Source organism: Gorilla gorilla, chromosome 1 (assembly GCF_029281585.2).
Source record: "Gorilla gorilla gorilla isolate KB3781 chromosome 1, NHGRI_mGorGor1-v2.1_pri, whole genome shotgun sequence".
Lineage (NCBI taxonomy): Eukaryota > Metazoa > Chordata > Mammalia > Primates > Hominidae > Gorilla > Gorilla gorilla.
The window spans coordinates 58,041,488-58,063,223 of record NC_073224.2 but is presented as its reverse complement, the minus strand read 5'-3'; the positions used below and the strand labels follow the sequence as shown (position 1 = coordinate 58,063,223).

Here is a 21,736-nt window from a genome sequence, read left to right as displayed (position 1 = left end):
GATTCTTGAGTGTTTCATAGGTCCTTTTCCCCCAACCTTTCTTTTGGGGTATACTCTTCCTATGTAGGACATCATCTCTGTCTGTTTTGCTTTGGTTTTGGTCTCCTGATTTTCCTGCCCCCACCTTTCCTCTTTAATAATCCATCTTCCATTTCCTGAAAGGTTGATCTAAAATTCAAATGTTTCTCCTTTAGGCCTCCCTTTAAAGACATCCCTTTAATGGATATCTAAAGCCTGTAAGATAAATCCCAGCTTCTTATTCTTCTGGGACCAAGCTACCTATATGCAATCCTTTAGGTTGTAGCTTAAATACATCCAAGAAACCCTCTGTATCAACTCCTTTACCAGCCAACCACCAACCCTGGAAATATAAATAAGATGATCCTGTTATGTGCTCCTTTAGCACATTCTGTATCACCTGTCATCACACTGTATTGATTGTTTTTGTTTATATCTCACACTAAAGTGAGCTCATTCAGGGGAGGGAATTTTTATATGTTGGTCATATTATATCCCTAGCGTCTGGCATAATGTCTAGCACAAAATAGGTGCTCAATTAATCATCATTATCTAAATAAATAATGCATTTGGGAAAAAAAAGTTTCAAAAGTTTTTCAAAAGTCTTTGGCAGGCTTGAAATTAATCCCAATAGTGATCCTTTAGTCTGTTATGTTTCTGATTTAGCCTGGGGATTCAAAAAATAAATAACATAATTTTGATATATTTGGGCTTTGTAAACATGGTACTAAGAGAGGAAATATAGTTTCATTAGGGTAAAAGCTACTGAAAATTGCCACTTGGTGAATGTTCTATCATAGACTTGACGTACATATAAAAATCTAATATATGTTTACATTAATATGAATGAAATTTGAAATTTTCTAAGAGATTTTTGTTTCTACTTTGCAGGGCAAAGCCCAACACCTTCCCCCACTGGTAAGAATTAATATTTACATTTTTACTAATTTTATTTTCTTGTTGCAAAGTTTATATATTTAACTACAATTTTCTATTATTAACACTGAAATTATTTTTAAGGATAAATTTTATAATCATGAGTGATTCTTGACATTCACTTGTTCTTAAACTTTCTGCTTATACGTTATAGAGTTTAATAACTACCTAAACATGTTATTAAATTTGTATGTATATTTTGTGTATAAATAGTAACTTTTCCCAAACTTGACAGTAAATCACACAACAGGTTTCTACTCTCTTTTAATATTTTAAGACTATAAAAAAATGCATTTAAATTAGATCACAAAATTTTATAGTCTGAAAGCAGGTTAAGAGCTGTCTATGTATGTTATAGATATGTAGATAACAGATTTGCATATGTCTATATTTCTTTAAGAGTATGTTGCTTTTTTCAATGGTATGCAAAACCTTTGAGACTATTAAGATATTTTTAAATAATAATTTTCAAATTCTACTGAACACTTCAATAGTCCTTATAAATGTCTTAATCATGAGATAAATTTAAAACACAGAGATGCTGCAAATAAATTCATACATAGTACATACAAAATAAGAGAGAAAATTAAATTGCAGATGGTTAAATATCACATCACTTAACTGATGTTACTGAAAATGTATTTTCCTGCATAATCGTATGGTTGACAGTATGCATTAAGAAGGTAAGTAAAATGATGAAGACAATTTTGATTTAATATGGTAATGCACAATTCCAACTAACGTACATTCAACAGATCATGAAATTGGGTTATTAAAATGAATATTTTTGTCATTAAAAATTCTGTCCAAATGAAGAAAACAAATAACCATGAAAATAGTAACAAAAACACTTCTGAATCTGCATAAGAACTATATTTCCTTATTTTTAAAGAAGGTCTAACACAATTTTACAGCTTTTAGCATGGCAGTGATGTTTTATAAATAAATAAAAGTCATTCCTGCATAGTAGATTGTGATTGGTTTATGCCAGCTACTCAAATGCAACTTAGTATCTCCAACTTTTACAGAAGATAGATTCATCTCAACTATACCAGATGGTTATTTTTGCAGGAAAGGGATAGGTATAAGGTAGAATGAGGAGTGATTCTTTAAAATGACACATGACTCATCACCTTATTGAGGGAGTTTCTGTTATCTCTGAATTGACTCTATTATGACAAGCCTCCAAGTGATGAAACCAGGTAAGTTAAAACTGTTAACCAAAATGCAAAGGAAAATGGTCTCTCCCAAATATTGGCCACAACAATGTCATCAATGGAAACCAGGAGAATCTGCAAAGTGGAGGTTCAAGAACAATGTGGAATTGGCAATTGAGTCAGGTTTTCTAATTTTAAATTCTTATTTGTGGAAGGGAATGTGAACTGAACTTAAGATGTGTGCAAAGATATGAAGGAGAGTAGTTCTCTGAAAACCTTTCTCCCTACCCCTGGGACTGAATTTGCTTGGCTAGAAGTAATCTTTAGGAATGCTACTCATCAAAATAGCGTGGTACTATGTATTAGTCTGGGTTCTCTAGAGGGACAGAACTAATAGGATAGATGTGTATATGAGGGGTAGTTTATGAAGGAGTATTGACACACAATCACGAGGTGAAGTCCCACAATAGGCCATCTGCAAGCTGAGGAGCAAGGAAGCCAATCCGAGTCACCAAACCTCAAAAGTAGGGAAGCTGACAGTGCAGCCTTCAGTTGGTGGCCAAAGGCCCGAGAGCCCCTGGCAAACCACTGGAGTAAGTCCAAGAGTCCAAAAGCTGAGGAACTTGGAGTCTGATGTTCAAGAGCAGGAAGCAGCCAGCACGAGAGAAATATGAAGACCAGAAGACTCAGCAAGCTCACTTCTCCTACCTTCTTGTGCCTGCTTTTTCTAGCCGTGCTGGCAGTTGCTTGGATGATGCCCACTCATATTGGGTGGGGGTGGGGGGGTTGGGGAGGGTCTGTCTCCCCCAGTCCACTGACTCAAATGTTAATCTCCCTTGGCAATACGCTCACAGGCACACCCAGGAACAATACTTTGCATCCTTCAATCCAATCAAGTTGACACTCAATATTAACCATCACATACTATTATAAGGAGAATGTTGCATGATTTTCTTTCTAGTCTGTTTGTAATTCACATCTGATAAAAGAGTGAGAGTGGACGATAAAGGGAACTTGTTGAAACATTTCTCTCAAAGCAAAAGGGATCATTGGAAGCAGGCAGACACCAGAATTGGTTTAACCTAAAAATAACAAATTAATAATTATCAAGTCTATAATGATGACAGTGACTTAATGTGAATAGAAAGAATTCTAAACTCTCTCCTTCCTTCCTCCCTCCCTTCTTTCCTTTCTTTCCATTCCCTTTCTCCCACCCCCTTTTCTTTTCCTTTCTTTTCTCCCACCCTCTCTCCCTCCCTTTCTTTTATTCAATGCATAGTAGTTGAAAAAATCTAAAGTTAGACCTGATTTTACACTGAAGACTAGAGGTAGTTACTATCCTATTACTGTACTTAGTTGGATATGCTGGCATGTCATTATGGGTAAAAGTTTGATGGATTTATTTGTGAGTTATTTGGTTATAAAAATCTAGAGATTGAAGTTTTTCATTAGAAAATAACACACATAACAAGTCTATGATCATTTTGCATTTCTGTAATGACAGAATAGTTATGCAATATTTCATGTATATTGGAATTGAAGTTCAATTGAATTTTATCTGTATTTAGTAAAAATTAACTTTAGCTTTGATACTAATGAATAAAGCTGGGTTTTTTATTTATCATACTATTTCCACTTTCTTCTCTAGTAATATTGCAATTTTCATTCTTAACTCTTTTCTGTCCTATCATTTCTACTCCTTTTCTAGTTTCTCTCATTCTCTCCCTTTTTCCATATTTGTGCCATTGTCTTTTGCCCGATCTTGTTGAACTGATTTAATTATTATTTGTTGTGTGATATAGTTCAGTTTTTACCTAATTAAATATTTAATTTTTTTTTGCTTTTCAAAAAGTAAATATATGTTAAGCAAAAAAAAAAGAAAATTTAAATACATCTTTATAGTTCCAACCTCCAGAGATCACATGAGCTTTTTTTTTAACACATTTCATATATTTTTCTATTCTTTTATTAAGAAAATCACTTTTTTCAGTAAAAGAGCATAAAAAAAACTTTAAAGGACTTTAATCAACAGTGCTAATTTGCCCTGCAGAATTTTTTTACCATTGTACACTCATGTCAACTGTGCATAAACTTATTTCACTACTACTTTGTCACATATTTTCCTCTTCTTAAAGTAAACTTGAGCTGTGGAAATTATTTCAGTATTTTAAATTGTATCTCTTTGTTATGACGTCAAAGACATTTCTGTAGACTTTGGTTGTTTGTAAACCTAGTTGTGAGTTTTGTTTTTCAGTCCTTTACACACATTTTCATTGCTTTGTTTGCATTTAATTTTTTTTTAAAAAATCCATGAATAGGCCGGGCGTGGTGGCTCACGCCTGTAATCCCAGCACTTTGGGAGGCCGAGGCGGGTGGATCACGAGGTCAGGAGATCGAAACCATCCTGGCCAACATGGTGAAACCCCATCTCTACTAAAAGTACAAAAATTAGCTGGATGTGGTGGTGTATGCCTGTAATCCCAGCTACTTGGGTGGCTGAGGCAAGAGAATCGCTTGAACCAGGGAGTTGGAGGTTGCAGTGAGCCAAGATCGTGCCACTGCACTCCAGCCTGGTGACAGAGTGAGACTCTGTCTCAAAAAGCAAATATATATATATATATATATAGACATTTTTTCATGGATATATATATATATCCATGAGTAAATGGAAGTTTTGTCTTTTTTTTCCCCTGGAACCCTAGCTCTGCTAAAAACCTTCTAACTTTACCTTTCTCTATCCTTTTCTTTATCTACAACTTTTTAATTTTTTTAATCATCTTTACCATTATGCTTCATCCTTCTGAACTCAATTGCTTTGGATAGGCGAGAAGCTGCTTTCAATTTCATTTCCCCATTTTTATCTTTAGCTAATGTTCTGTAGCTTGTTTTAGATCTGTGTCTATATATTATATGTATCTCTGTATGCATCAATATATGTATATATGCATGCATATATGTGTATGTATATTTATGAATACATATACACACCATATACATATACTTATGTATGGTGTGTGCATATGTATGTGTAGATATATGTACATACACACTATAATGAACTGGGGGAGTTAGTATACTGGGATGAGCATACATTTAGGGTATGATTCACATATTTATTTTGTCCTTCTCCCATTTTCCATTAATTAACAGGATTGACTACAGCAAAGATGCCCAGTGTTCCACTTTCAAGTGACCCCTTACCTACTCACACCACTGCATTCTCACCCGCAAGCACCTTTGAAAGAGAAAATGACTTCTCAGAGACCACAACTTCTCTTAGTCCAGACAATACTTCAACCCAAGTATCCCCGGACTCTTTGGATAATGCTAGTGCTTTTAATACCACAGGTTGGCACACAAAAGTTGTTAACTTAAATATCAGGGAATGTCATTTAGAAAATTCTAAAGTTATCAGTACAACTTGTCTTTAAATTATTTGCACAGTTTCTAAGTATGTGATTTTATTCAAGTGCAGAAATTGCAGGAAATTCGTATCTGTGAAATATAGATTGACTGAAGTAATTAATGCATGTTGTTAGGGAGTGGAGAGAGAAAAGAAGGGAAGCAAGATCTCCAAGGACAATCAGGAGGGGAAATTTGTTCTAGTATCCTCTGATCTATACACACTCGCCATGATTCTCCCGCTTGGCTTCCCGCCACCTGGACAGATGAGAATTTCCCTAGTTCAGAGATTATCAGTTCTGCTCTTCTTGGAAGGTGTCTTAAATGGGAGTCTTCCCATTTCTTTGTTTCATTCTAGATTCCCTTTATCCAAAAATTGTTGAAGATAGAGAATGTATTATTTTTAAATCCACTCTGAGAATTGACAACCCAATTTTGTTATTTGAGTTTCTTTTAAGAGCATTTGCATCATTGAAAACATTTTTAATTAAGGTTGTGAGTTCTACTGGTAAATTAAAGGCAATGTAGCCATGTTCCCGGGAAAAATCAGATTGATGCAAGAGATATTTTTGCCAAGGAGGGGCACTATGCTCCTTAGAATACTGATATATATATATGCTCATTTAATGTTTAGCGATAGGTCTGCCAGTGTATTCAGAACTCAGATTTACCATCAGTAGAGTGTTCATGCTTTTCTGAAATAATGTGTTATGTTGACTTTTTTGTGGGCAAACAGGTTTATAGACATACTCTGATAAAAGATACTAAGCTATTTGAACTGTTTAACAATGCCATTTATCTTCGTTTGAAAAACAAGCATATATAATACCATCACAGAAATTTTGTTTAGGGTACATCAAAGTATTTTGAGTACCATACTGATGAAGTTTATTGGATATAGTAAGCAGTTAAATAAATGGTCAGTGCCTTCCTACAGCAAGTACAAGACTGTGTATTTAATCTTCCATTTGTTTCCCTGTCACCATAGCAGAGCAGTGACTAGGACCTGTCTAAACACTGTAAAAATTTGAACACATTGCCCAAAATTTTTACAAAAGGAATGCAAGGATGAAGGTGCTGATGACTAGGTGGAACATCTCATGCTATTTTATTATTTTGTTTATTGCCTGAGTAGTGTCACATAGAGTTTTCCTTTTGAAGGTTCTGTATTTCACATCACATGCACAAATAAAAACATGCAACATTCTTTTCATTCCCACATTTTTAAAACCTAAAACCACTTAAGCCATAAATTTACAGGTAGAGCAAAGTATGAGAAAGTTTTTAAATTGAATAGATTGAAAATAAGGATGAATAATTTTAAAATACTGATTTGTTCTAGCAAAATAATACTGATGTTGAAATTACCTTGAAAAGTTCATGCTTTAAAATAAAAACACACTTTCTTTTCTAGAAAATAATCTTTTCATCAGGTGATACTTCAATTATCTATTGGAATAAAGTCTATATGAGTTATTTAATTTATGATTATGATTGATTTATACTGATGAATGCAGTCAATTTTTTTCATTTACTGATATAATTGGGGGAAAATCCTTTAATCTGCATTTCTAAGAATATTATACACACTATTCAAAATTGTTCATTTTTGAAAATGGTTACAATGACCATCCATGTGCATAACATTAAATTTAATTATGTAATTTTATTTTATAAAGATAGTTTATGACTATTTCAAAACATTTTCAATATAGATGGGTATGTGTGTATATATATTTGTATATACTGTTAAGTATATATAAAGTATATGTATGTATTGTGTGTGTATGTACTTTAATCCTATGTATACATACATATACATATATACATATAGGATTAAAGTATATAAAGTGTATACTTTATATGTACTTAAAAGACACACAATGAAAATACCGTTTAAATTCTGTTCCTTAAAGATACCTTTTTAACCATTGTTGTATATCCTCCATGCTCTCAACATATGATTTTGTGAGTATGCGAGAGACCGTGTATGTAAGCATGGACATGTGAGATTGTTTCCACATGTTTTCAAACACTAGATATTATCAACCTTTTAAAACTCTGCCAGTATGCTAGTTAGAAATATTTCATGTTGATTTACATTTAAAAAATTGTTCTTAACACTGAACACTTTTTCATATACCTTTTGGCCCTTGTGTATATTAGGTAGATGTCTGTCACATCTCTTGTCCATTTTTAAATTTCTTCTTTTCTTTGTAATTTGTAAGAGATACTAGTACATTGGAAGATTCCTTTCTTATTCTCCCTACAAAGAAATGTCCCATCTGTCAGTTTGTAGAGTTGATGGAGAATTCAGAAAGCTCATAGTGATGTGAAAGTCAATAAAGCCACCTGGAAACACGAATTCTCTATGGCTGCATCCAGCTCAGGAAACCTCCCAAGGCTGTGTAAATAGAGGACTCAGGTGCCTGTCACTTTCCAGCCAAGCAAATTTAAATACTGACAGACACATTTTAACAGATTCAGTCACTTCACAGTTTGGTAAACTATAATCGCAATTTGCTCCTTATAACCTCTTAGTAAATTATTCATCTCCAGTGGGGGAAGATTGATGTAATGATCTCACTTTCCTACCTTAGGTGTTTCATCAGTACAGACGCCTCACCTTCCCACGCACGCAGACTCGCAGACGCCCTCTGCTGGAACTGACACGCAGACATTCAGCGGCTCCGCCGCCAGTGCAAAACTCAACCCTACCCCAGGCAGCAATGCTATCTCAGGTTTGCGGGTCCTTTAGACTTGTGCACATATGAAAAGTACATGACGACTACCTGTATTTAAGAATGGTGTGAGGAAATCTAACCACTTATTCAACGTGTAGCTATTGCTAGTTGATGAATTTGGAATTTCAGTCACTCTTAGGAATATGAAACCACAGAACAAATGTCCTTTTAATAGAGATGAAATAATAGTGAGAATTGTGAGACTACAGCAAAAATCTGCTCAGGAGGAAAGAGTTATTCAGAATAGTCTATTTTTTATGTATTTCAGGCAATTACCATTCTACAGGGAAAACTTTTTGTTAGAAGTAAGAAATAATATGCATAAATCTTTACTTAAAGACTTTGTACCAACAAACAAAAGGGTGAAGAGTGATTCCTATTATCAGTGAAGGGCAGTGAGAAATTGTAACCACAATGAAACTATTATTTAAAGAATGAGAAAAAAAGAAAGGAATGGGTTTATTTCCCATTCAAACATTAAGAATCTTTCAGGATGGCATCTCTGTGTTTATAACAATGCAGAATATTTCCTCCCTTTTCTTTTCAAAATTAGTGTCCAAATCACTTCGTGGTGTCCTTTTATATGCAAGAAAAACAAGTATGTCTTTTGTCAGATCACAAATCCACACAGTCTCATATGTAATTTCAGTGATCTGAGTGCTTGAAAGTTAAAGATATAAATGGTAGACCTATGTAGCTGGCAGGAACATGGTCTTGCTTTAGGTAGGAATCAAACACATCAAATAGAATAATTATTATTTTGCAGTATTAAAACTGTGCCCTTGGCATAAAAATCATTCCAGGCAATCCACACTCTTTAAACAAGTGGGAGAAGAGCCGCCCTCACCTGCCTCATTCCACCTAGTCCGGCTGCCATGGGAACCACAATAAAAATATTTGGAGCTTTTAGCAAACCCACAGATCCAGAAATAGTGGAGGGGCAGAAACTATAAAACAACAAAAGGGGACTGACCCCTGGGGGTTAGTTGTCACACAGACTAGTCTGCTCTGTCCTGATCAAGGAATTCTTCCTCTCAAAGTAGCTAATTCCATTGATGAAAAATCTATTAGGATTAATCAACCTAATTAAAATTGTAAATGCCGCCCATAACCACTACTGACAGTACCTACATAACAAGGGAAACGAAGTTTTCAAGTGAGGAGGAGGGAAGGTAGGGAGTATCGGGAGGTTGAGAGTGGAAGCCTCAAAACAGCTTGGGAGCAGGGTCTGCTAGAGAGGGGAGAACAGAACAAGTGAGTGAGAGGAGTGTGGAAAAGAAGGTGGAAAAAAGCTGCTTTCAAAACTCTGCAGAGGGCCAGTTCTATATCTGAATGAGTTTTTTAAAAGATGAATAAATGAACTTTCCTCACTCTTCTACATATTCTGCTGGAGCCCTCCTCTGGGGATCCAGAGTGGAAAACCTCATGTTTATGTTGTTTATTCTATTCTATGGTTTAGTTAAATTTCGTGGTTTAGTGGCTTTTGAAGACTGAGCTGAGAACCCATGCTCAATTATTTGGAAGATGCATTTTCAATTCTAATGGAATGTATGTGTGAAATTATAGACTGTACTACATTTGTAATTGGTAGACACCTGCAAGCTCAAATCAAAGCCATGTTCAGAACGTGCATGCATGTATCACTGCAGAAATACAGACTCTGCCTGCAAATGTGAGACTAATCTCACATCATTGAACTGATGACCCCAGGGATCTTGACAGAAAATAACCCAACAAGCTCTTGAGTAGAGGGCAGCTCATATTTCTTTTGCTTTTTCCATGGCAACTAGCATAGTGCTAGTCATCTAGTAGGCACCAAATGAATATACATTGATTGCCTGTGCTGTAATTCTGGAAGTGATGTTGGGCAAAGGTGTAAAATACATTAGGTAATTTGAAGCCTGAAAATGGAAAGTTCTAACCTAGTACAATGTGCAGTTTCTTTGGCTACAACACTAGATTCTATACCAATTAGCAACTATGTGATTGAAAAATAAGAGAATGATGCCACTGTAATGTGGAGTTTGTTGGATTTCAAGCCAATTTGATTTTTCCTGGCCAGGGAAGCCTGAATTGTGAAAGTAGAATTGTAACCTTCGGCTGGAAAGGAAGAAAAAGAAAACCTTTGAGCTCATGCTGTGGCCCAGGCAGGATCCCATTCAGCTCTATTTTAAGAAAATTAAAACTGAGCACCTGCACCCAGGGATCCCTCCCCAGAGAGGTGTGTGCCTGCAAGGCTCTCAGCATGTATCAAGTTGCACTTCCTCCTGTGCCAACCTTTTACACTCAGAGCTCTACCTCCATCTACATGGTCTCAGCACCACTAAGACAGCACCAGTCTCTACTGCTTTGATGCATTTTTTATATTGCCTAAGGCAGCCTGCAGCCCAGAGTCTTAGGCTTCTTGGGCTGACCAAACTATATATTTTTTTAAGTTGTGCTCTGATTATGAAGCTACATAGGTTTCCAGTTGTCTGCCCCTAAATGCATCTTTCCCATAAGCCCTGGTATTTTTGGTACAGTTCTGTAGATTGCATGTGTCGTGGTATAGCAGAAGTGCTTGAAGATTTGTTTCTCTGCCTTATCTTTAGTAATTGTGTTTATGTTGGCTATCTGGCTATTGCCCTTGCGTGACAGACACGAGTGACAGTGCTGATGGCCCTTCTGATTGCAGATGTCCCAGGAGAGAGGAGTACAGCCAGCACCTTTCCTACAGACCCAGTTTCCCCATTGACAACCACCCTCAGCCTTGCACACCACAGCTCTGCTGCCTTACCTGCACGCACCTCCAACACCACCATCACAGCGAACACCTCAGGTCTGACTATGCTGCTCTAGTAGTGTCTTCAGTTATAGATAATGAAATGGAAACTCAAAACTTTAATGCAGCTCTTTTATTTTGTGCCAAATATTATTTGCAGGTTTCCCGTTTTACAAATGTTCACATATCAACACCAAATTATGCAAAAGAAACTTGCCAGTAAGCTTTTTCTGGGCATATTTTATTTTACCATTAATATTATAAAAGTCCATGGCAAAGAAGAATCAATAATAGGCCGTAATATCATATAGCTCTGGGATCAAATCCAATTTCTTCAACTTCGTAGCTGATTACAGGGCCAATTACTAATACTTTCTGCATATCAGATTTGCTTTCTGTAAAAATGGACATAATAACACTCCTTTTTTAATTATGTCAAAATAATTAACGTGATCACTGAATATGTAAAAATCTGGTATGTAATAAATATTTTAAAAGAGTAATTGTGACCCTTATTAGAATCCAAGTATGGAAAGCCGTGAATGAAAGGGAAATGAATAGTTTGAGGAAGATTGCATATCATCAACTAAGAATTATATCAAGGAATGAATAGTTTTCCCTCAATTTATACAATGTTTAGTTTAAATAACTTGAAATAAATCTTTGATTCACTTTATTATTTTAAAAACAAGCGAACGTCAAATCAAACGAGGACTCCTAGAGCAAAGATGCCAATAGGAAATTATCTTTGCTAAAGAGTTTTTCTTTCACCTTTTAATATAACAAACTCATTAACTTTTATTCTTCTGTTCATTTTCTTGCAGATGCCTACCTTAATGCCTCTGAAACAACCACTCTGAGCCCTTCTGGAAGTGCTGTCATTTCAACCACAACAATAGGTGATATTACCCTCAGTCAGGCAGCCACACCATCCCCATGTGCCTGGTGATGTGCTCTCACAAGGGCCTTCCACCCACTCTACCTCGGGCTCCTTTCTTTAAGTTGCATTAAGTGTTTGAATCCTGAGGGTGATGGAACATCAGGAAGACATTTCTCTGCTTAGCAGTGCAACAGCTGATGAGATCAGGATGTAATTGTTACTGTCATAATCCATCAGAAAGCATGTGTGAGAAATAACCACATCTACTAGAACTTTTTCTCACAGGGGTTTAGGTCTTAGTAAGGGAAAAGAACAAGCCCGTCAAAGGGGCTGTCCACTGCAAGTGGTGAGCATCAGACGGCTGATGGCAGAGTTCCCGTTAAGCAGTGAGAGGGCGTGGCGATAAAGGAAAGAGACACTGAGGAATGGCTGCAGCAATGGTGGTATCTGTGAATCAGCAAGTAAGCTGATCAGAGCTTGCAAGCCCACAATTCTCCTCAAATTCTTCCAACCCAAAATCAAGATGAGCAGAGATCTCTTAGCTTACACAAAGCACATGTTCTCCCAATTATTCAACTTAAATGCCTACACTCACACAAGATACTGCTAAATTTGTTGACAGAGCAATTTGTTACCCTGGATCTAGTAGATGTGCAAAGAGCTTACAAAAGTTAATCTAGAGAATGAAGCAGTCTTTGCATTTTCTCTTTTTTTATGTAAATGAAAAGTATAAACTTTGTACTATGGGGGTTATAATTATATAAATTGACATTGAGATTAATCAAAAAATGAAGAGCTTTAAAATATTTTTGGCTGTGTGAATCTTCAGCCATGTTGCCATACCACCAATTAGATGCGTACCTAAAAGTCTTAATATTGTTAATTGTATTTATTGGGTATATTTATGAAAAAGTTTATAGAATTAGCTCATTCCTTTATAATGCTTTAAGTTTCAAAATGAAAACCTGTACTAGGCAAATCCTTCATATTCTGTTAAATCTAACTAGATAGACTTTATGAAGTAGAAGTACTGTAAATCAGCTTTCCCAAAAATGACATGGCAGATATTCTAAAGCAAAATTTTAATAATTTACATATTTTTTTCTCAATTACAGCTACTACTCCATCTAAGCCAACATGTGGTAAGTTTATTTACTTAGAATCAGCATACCTCACTTTGGAATAGCACTTTAATTACATCTTTCTTTATTCCAAGCTTTCAGGACCCACTAGCAAGCTAAACTCACTGGCTCTAATTTCTCACCGATGACTAGTCTCAAATTAGTAAAAAATTACTAGCTACACATGGACATAGAGTTGGGAATGATAGACACTGGGAAATACAAGAGCGATGGTGGAGGGAGGAAGGCAAGGGTTGGGAAACTACCTATATTGGGAACTGTGCCTACTTGCTGGGCGTCGAATTCAATTTTACTGCAAACCTCAGCATCCTGCAATATACCTTTGTAACAAACTTGCACATATAACCCTGGAATCCAAAATAAAAGTTGAAAACTAAATTTTCCAGTTAGACAACTTTGGTAAAGCCACTTAATTTAATTTAGGTATTTGAAAAAAAAATGGAATGACAGCAAGTTTGTTGGTGAGGGGGAGGGGGACAAGGATCAGTGTGATGATAAATACAAAATGTGGATAATACCTTCAAAGCTTATCAAGAAGAAAAATCTCTCTTTTTCTCTCTCTTTCTGTCTTGCTTGTTAGGGGCTGGCTCAAAGCAGATACTTGAAAACAGTTTGTCTCTCTTTTTTTTTTTTTTTTCTTCTCATTTTCTTCCTTGATTCTCAGTTGAAGCAAAGCGGTTCTTCATGGTCAGGGCTTATTCCTCCATTCATTTCTAAGTCTAACCACTGGAGTCACTGCCTTCAGTAGCTTTCCATACATTTAGTGTAAAGAGTGGCCTTCATATGTCTGTTTAATTAATATGATCTTTTGTAATCCGGTTGTCATTCATCTCTCCTCCCCGCCTCTTGCATCATTGCCTTCTTAAGTTCTTCACTTAAGTAATATGGAACCACTTACAGTTTTCTTTTCTTTCTTTCTTTCTTTCGTTAGTTCTTTCTTTCTTTCTTTTTTTTTCTCACTCTGTTGCCCGGGCTGGAGTGCAGTGGTACAATCTCAGCTTACTGCAACCTCTGCCTCCTGGGTTCAAGTGATTCTCCTGCCTCAGCCTCCCAAGTAGCTGGGACTACAGGCACATGCCACCGAGCCCAGCTGATTTTTGTATTTTTAGTAGAGATTGGGATTCACCATGTTGCCCACGCTGGTCTTGAACTCCTGACCTCAGGTGATCAACCAGCCTCGGCCTTCCAAAATGCTAGGATTACAGGCATGAGCCACCACGCCTGGCCCACTTACAGATTTCTAAACACATACTGTTCCTTCCTGCCTCTGTGGCCACTCCTGCTCTTCCTCTACAATTGGAATTCTGCTCCAACCTCATCCCTCAAACCCCATGTCTATTTTTCTATTTCCTGCTCATATTTTAAAACACAAACTAAGTCACTTTCTCTGGAAATCCTGTCCTATACCTCCAAATGGAACAGATCTCTCTCTTTCTAGTGCCACATTATTTCCTGCATAATCTTATTTTAGAGGTTTGTATGTCTCCTGCAATTCATGCTTGTGTCTGCCTCCACACTGGATTATACATTTCTAAAAGCTGATTATATCTAACTTGCCTTTGAATTCCTAGTATTGGTGACCATGTCTTACACATGACAAGGGCTTAATAATTTTTGTTGAATAAAAACAAATGAATAAATTTATACTTGTTGTAAAGATATTTTTATCAGTAAGCAGAAATTGTTGACACTAAACAAAGGTGCTTTGGAGGTATATTATCAATCATAATTTTACCCAAGTTAAGGAAAGAATGAGGGCTTCTGATCTCTGAGTAATTAATGCTCTACATATATAAAGAAACAGGTGGTTAATAACTACATTTTAGAAAACAAGAAAATTATAAAGCAAGAATAAATTTCTCAAATGCATCATTTATTTGTGCATCAAGTCAACAAGTAATTAGTGAGTTCCCATTAATGATAAATATTATGCATACTCCTGAATTTACAGTGATAATAAAAATAGCCTAGACTTTGCTCTCATGGAAGTTCCAAGTCCAGCTAGGAAGACAGACACTTATCTGGTAATCATCCAAATATAAATTTACAAGCTGAGGTCCTTCATAGGGCAGTAAAGCACAGATAATTACGAAAAAAATGATATGGAGGCACCTAATGTGTTTTTTCTTTTTCATGTTTTTTTGGGGATATTTGGTTAGTTGATTTGATATTTTGGCATTTGCATTAATGTAGTTTTATTTATTCTGGAAAAATAACACTCAATGTTCTATTTTCTTTTAGATGAAAAATATGCAAACATCACTGTGGATTACTTATATAACAAGGAAACTAAATTATTTACAGCAAAGCTAAATGTTAATGAGAATGTGGAATGCGGAAACAATACTTGCACAAACAATGAGGTGCATAACCTTACAGAATGTAAAAATATGTCTGTTTCCATATCTCATAATTCATGTACTGCTCCTGATAAGACATTACTATTAGATGTGCCACCAGGTAAATATCAATTTATTTCTTTTAATAAATTTATAAAAACAGTACACTTTTGTGTGTGGTGTTCTCCAGTGGTCACAGGAGCTGGTCTGGTGAGAGAACAGGGCTGAGGGAAAGGAAATTCCTTGGAAACAAGTGGGTGAACTTTCTGCTGTCTTAACCAAGTAAAAATGATAGAGTCAAATAAGCCTTCTGTTTACATCCATTAATCGCCACTTCTACTTATTTAACAGGGAGATGTTTATGTGCACTAAATATAGTTTATCCTGCTAAGTGATTGTCTGCAAGCTTTCTTTATTCTCCTCTACTTAAATGAAGTATTAATTATATATGTACATATATTTATTCTTTTAAGTACAAATTTATCTGAAATATATTAGGGAGAAACATAAAGGATTTGATGTGTATGGGAAGAACCAAAATACATTCATAAAAAGGAAGGTTATGGTCATGTTAGTGAGATCAAGTTGGTTTTGTCAGCTAAGCTACTGCTTGGAAAGAGGAGGGGGTGACAGGCGTCGGGCAGACTCTGGGGAAGCATCTCTTAGCCAAATGCATTCTGGAAAAGGGATTCCAGAGCCGTGTAATTTTTTTAAAAAGTCATATCATTTAATAATTCAAGACTATTAATAAATTTGTTAACATTTAAATATGTTAACATCAAATGTATTTTGAAAATAAAATCCATTTAATTTATTCATTTTCCCTAAATATTACTGAGATAAATTACCAATTAAACACAGAAGATGACAATACTTAAAAATGCATTTCCCAATAGGGAAACTCCCAATACACTTTATAATAATCATTCAATTAAAAGTAAATAAAGAGTAAACAAAAAATTTAAGATACAAACAAAAATACAAAATGGAATGAGTGTTTTTTAAAATGTGCGAAAGCTACAATTTTATCAATATGTTTGCTTGCATTTCATTTTTTAACGTGGTATAACTTATAAATGAAACACTACCAAAATATATGGTGCTAAAAATAATAAAGTAAATAATAAAAGAAACAAATCCCTAGAGTTATTAGACTTTTCCCATAGCAATCTCAATCCTTGCCTAATTCTATGTCATTAGCATAATTTCAGTGGCTTTAACTGACATGTTAAGAATGGATAAGGGCTTAGGATACACATTATGAAATACTAATCAAGCTTATTTCTGTATCTTCTTGTCAGGGGTTGAAAAGTTTCAGTTACATGATTGTACACAAGTTGAAAAAGCAGATACTACTATTTGTTTAAAATGGAAAAATATTGAAACCTTTACTTGTGATACACAGAATATTACCTACAGATTTCAATGTGGTAAGAATATAACATTGACCAGAGAATTTTTTTTTTGTGGCACAATGTTGTTCTAGATATTATTTAATCTTACTCTCTGCCCTTTCTCTCTTCCTCCCTGACTCTCTTGTTCTCCTTCTGTTTGTCTTTTTTCTTTCTTGTCTTTTTCTTGGTCTGTGGTATATTTAGAGTCAAATAATTAAATTACCTATACAATTCAAACAAATTCACAAAATAAATGAATACTTTTCATGAAAAATAAATATCTAAAAATTGAAAGTCAATTAATTTACAATAATTTTCTTGGCAATTGTTATACACAGGCATTGTTGAACAGATCATGAAAGAAGGGTGTTATAAGGAAATGATAATACACAAACTCTGTTATGAAGTAAGGAAAAACATACAGGATTGTATGGTTCAAGAGTTTACTTTTTCCATCCTGCATCAACAAAATTCATACACAAGTTCAAAAACACTTAAATAAGAAGAAAGCAGAAAAAGAACAGCAAGTGCATCTAGGGATATGTTTGGATTTGAATTGAGGCAACTAATAATTGAGATAGTATTTTTAAAGTGTATTTGAATTTAATGAGGTGAACTCTCCCACCCTTTGACTTAAAGCCATCTGCCAGGCCATAGCTGGCATGACAGACAGATGTGCTCAGGTGTGCATGCACATGCACGCATATCCACAGCTACACACATAGAGGATGGAGCATTGCGCTGGGTGTAATCATCACCTAATCATCATAGTATAGATTCATGGCCATCAGGCAAGCAGACAAGGAAAGGAAGAGCAATCATGACAGACCAATGATAAAATGTTCTCTCTAGACAATCTATTAGATAAAGACTAGGTGAGGTGCAATCTCAACTTTAAGTTGTATTTGCTATATACAAATTGAGCATCCCTAATCTGAAAATCCAGAATCCAAAATGTTCTCAGAATCCGGTACTTTTTGAGTGCCAACATGATGCGGCTCAAACAAGTGAAAAATTTTACACGTGACCTAAAGTGACTGGTCATAGTCAAAATGCAGAAACATAACACAGAATTTAGTCAGCATCCCCAGAGAAAAATAAATGACCTCATGCTATGTATATGAGGTATATATGAAACATAAATGAATTTTGCATTTGAACTTGTGTCCTATTCCCAAGATATTGTATCATCTATATGCAAATATTCCAAAATCTGAAAAAAAAAACTAAATCCAAAACACTTCTGGTGCCAGGAATTTTGAATAAGGGAAACTCAGCCTGTATTTTCATAAAAGTTGAATGTAAAAGTTATTTTTAGGGTTTTTTATTATTTTGGTAATTTCCACAGATGTTTCAATCTGATAAATATTAAATAGAGAATTATAAATGTGAAATTAGAAAATAAATGTGTGCGTGAAATATTGCATCGATATATTCATTCGAAATATTTCTTTATTTCAGGTAATATGACATTTGATAAGAAAGAAATTAAATTAGAAAACCTTGAACCCGAACATGAATATAAGTGTGACTCAGAAATACTCTATAATAACCACAAGTATACTAACGCAAGTAAAATTATTAAAACAGATTTTGGGAGTGAGTATGTTACTTGCATTTATATGTAAAATTGCTTCCCTCTTCATGTCCTTATAATTATTTGAGAATCATAGGAAATGAATTGTCTTTTTGCTGTTTTTGATACTTTTTAAGCATATGCTTTTTATTTCAATGAAGCTCAATTTATCTATTTTTACTTCTTTTGCTTATGTTTTTGGTGTCATATATGAAAGTCCATTGCCAAGTCATGCAGATTTATCCATATGTTTTGTTCTAAAAATTTTATAGCATTGGCTCTTAAATTTAGCTCTGTTACCCACTTTGAGTTAATATTTGTATATGGTGTGAGGTAACATTCTAATTTCATTTTGTTGCATATGGCCATCTAATTTTTCCAGCGCCATTTGCTGAAAATACTATTTATTCCCCCCACTGAATAGTCTTGCCATTCTTATCAAAAATTAGTTGACCATAATGATGGGTTTATTTCTGAACTTTCAGTTTTATTTTATTGATTTATATGTCATGCTTACACTGTCAATTACTGCTGCTTTGTAGTAAATTTTGAAACTGGAAACTGTAAGTTCCCCCAAGTTGTTACTTTTCCTCAAGATTGTTTAGAATATTTAAGGGAACTTGGAATTCTGTATGAATTTTAGGATCAACTTTTCAATTTTTATAAAGAAGCCATCTGGGATTCTTTCAGGGATTGTATTGAATCTGTGGATCAATTTGGGAAATATTGCCATCTTAACCATGTTAGTCTTCCAGTTCATGAACACAAGATATCTTTCCATTAATTTAGGTCTTCTTTAATTTATTTTCAAAATGTTTTGTAGTTTTCAGTGCATTAGTGTTATAATTCTTCTGTTAAATTTATTTCTAGTTTACGTTTATTCCTGGTTATAATGCTGTTGTTTTCTTAATCACATTTTCAGGTTTGTTACTAATGCACAAAAGTACAATTGATTTTTCTGTATTGATCTTGCAGTCTGTCACATTACTGAATTTGTTTATTAATGATAATATTGAGAAATTTTTGACAAAACTTATAAATGTAATTCTAAATTTTGTTTTGTTTTGATTTTGAGACGGAGTCTCGCTCTGTTGCCCAGGCTGGAGTGCAGTGGCGTGATCTCGGCTCACTGCAACCTCTGACTCCTGGGTTCAAGCAATTCTCCTGCCTCGGCCTCCCAAGTAGCTGGGACTACAGGTGCGTGCCACCACGCCCTGCTAATTTTCTGTATTTTTAGTAGAGACGAGGTTTTACCGTGTTAGCCAAGATGGTCTCAATCTCCTGACCTCATGATCCGCCCACCTTGGCCTCCCAAAGTGCTGGAATTACAGGCGTGAGCCACCATGCCTGGCCCGTGATTCTAAGTTTTATGTAAAAAGGATAGTTGAAGGCTAAAGAGGCTGCCTAAATCCTTGTCTCCTCATACTTCTCCAAAATAATATATAGCTACAAGAACAGCAAATAAAACTATGTAAAAACTATATCCTCAGCATAACTAGAAAATTTTAATGTATTTTTATTAGTACCACAATTATTACATTCTTTATAATCATTGCAACAAAATAGAAATCCCAGAAAACTATGTTTTATATTTGAAAACAGCACAAAATGTTTTCAGTGGGGGAAAAATAGTCTTTTCAACTAATGATCCTGGTATCTCTGTAGAAAAAAAATGAACATCAGCTCTCACCTCTCAACAAACACAAAAATTAATTCAAAATGGATTCCAGACCTAAATACTAAAGCTATAATTTAAAAAATTCTAATCAAAGACATAGGAGAAAATGTATAGCTTTAGCAAAGATTTCCTAGGGCACAAAAGCAAGAAACATAAAATTTTTTGATGAATTGGAGTGCATAAAAATTGAATATTCCTGCTCTTGGATGAGGCCACTAAGGAAATAAAAAAGCAATAAATAGTTTGTAAAAAATCAAAATTAATTTTTTCAACAACAGAAGTTTTTCCAGAATATACAGAGAGCTCTTTCAGCTGCAAAATAAGGAATAAAACAGCTCAATTGAAAATGGACAAACATTTTTAATATATACTTCACAAAAGAGGATATACAGGTGGTTAATAAGCACATTAAATGATGCTCAGCATCATTAGTTAACTGAGAAATACAAATTAAAACAACACTGAGATGATAATACTATACATCCATTAAAATGGCTAAACTTAAGAAGACGGATACTACTAACTATTGGTCAGGATGTGCAGCCATGACCCAGGAATTTCACTCCAGGTATTTACCAAAGAGGAAACATGACAAAGCAGATGCATTCATAGTAGCCAAAACCTGGAAACAGCCCAAATGTGTATTCACTGTTGAATCCTAGGTAAAACGTGGTGTATCTTTACAATAACTACTGATAAATTTTTTAAAAATCTAACTATGACACATGCAACTAAGTGAATGAATCTTCAGAACATTACATTGAGTGCAATATGTTAGGAGTGAAAAAGTACTTACTGTTTGTTTAATTTTATTTACATGCAATGGGTAAAAAGACAAATTTAATCTGTAGTTAACAGAAAGTTGATCAGAAGGTACGTGAGTCTGGTCAAAGGAGCTGAGTTGACTGGGAAGTACCACAGAAGGACATTTTGGGATCACAGAAATTTTCTTTATCTTGATTGTGATGTTGGTTATGTGGATGTATACATTTGTTAAAAACGCATTAAACTGTATCTCCAATGGGTACATTTTAATGTAAATTTTACTTCATACATTTTATTTAAACATTTATCAGTTTTTCTCAGTTTCAAATGACTAGTTACTGGAAGCAATGACAAGTGCTACTCAATGACTGCTAAATTTATTGGCGCTATGAATGCCAGATTTTCAGCACAGCAAAACCTACAAATTCCAGGATTTTTAGGCAGTATCTGGGCAAGAATATATATGAATAATGTATATGAAAGGAAGAGGGGGTTCTTAGATATCTTCAAGTCAGTGGAATGCTTAGGTTTCACAGTGCCAATCTGGTGTGACATTTACTTTGTTAAAGGAATTTACTCTAAAACAAATTAAATAAGCCCAGATGCATTTCTTCAAATTTTATTTTGAATTCATCATTTGTCAAAATATGGTTATCAATAATGCATGCTTATAATATGAAGAATGCTTTATCCATGTCTTATTTTTCATATTACATAACATTCTTATTCTTTTAACAGCTCCAGGAGAGCCTCAGATCATTTTTTGTAGAAGTGAAGCTGCACATCAAGGAGTAATTACCTGGAATCCCCCTCAAAGATCATTTCATAATTTTACCCTCTGTTATATAAACGAGACAGGTAATTTGTGTAGAATTTAATTTCATCAGAAAAGAGAAATCAAGAATTTGAAAGTACTAGAAATTTTTATTGAGCCAGTGAGCCAC

General features: G+C 34.8%; 1 protein-coding gene across 6 annotated transcripts in view; it reads left to right on the top strand.

Moving 5' to 3' along the window:
- PTPRC (protein tyrosine phosphatase receptor type C) overlaps positions 1 to 21,736 on the top strand; it is a 119,868-nt gene that overhangs the window by 53,193 nt on the left and 44,939 nt on the right. The window contains exons 3-12 of one of the 6 annotated variants that reach the window (XM_019028425.4): positions 910 to 936; positions 5,262 to 5,459; positions 8,114 to 8,254; positions 10,932 to 11,075; positions 11,843 to 11,917; positions 13,014 to 13,040; positions 15,282 to 15,500; positions 16,681 to 16,809; positions 18,235 to 18,372; positions 21,531 to 21,650. In XM_019028425.4, the coding sequence (XP_018883970.2) occupies positions 910 to 936; positions 5,262 to 5,459; positions 8,114 to 8,254; positions 10,932 to 11,075; positions 11,843 to 11,917; positions 13,014 to 13,040; positions 15,282 to 15,500; positions 16,681 to 16,809; positions 18,235 to 18,372; positions 21,531 to 21,650 (1,218 nt within the window). Of the gene's footprint in view, positions 1 to 909; positions 937 to 2,581; positions 3,733 to 5,261; positions 5,460 to 8,113; positions 8,255 to 10,931; positions 11,076 to 11,842; positions 11,918 to 13,013; positions 13,041 to 15,281; positions 15,501 to 16,680; positions 16,810 to 18,234; positions 18,373 to 21,530; positions 21,651 to 21,736 lie in introns of those variants that run through there. The other 5 variants (XM_055378639.2, XM_055378638.2, XM_019028411.4 and 2 more) reach the window with 5 other exon arrangements.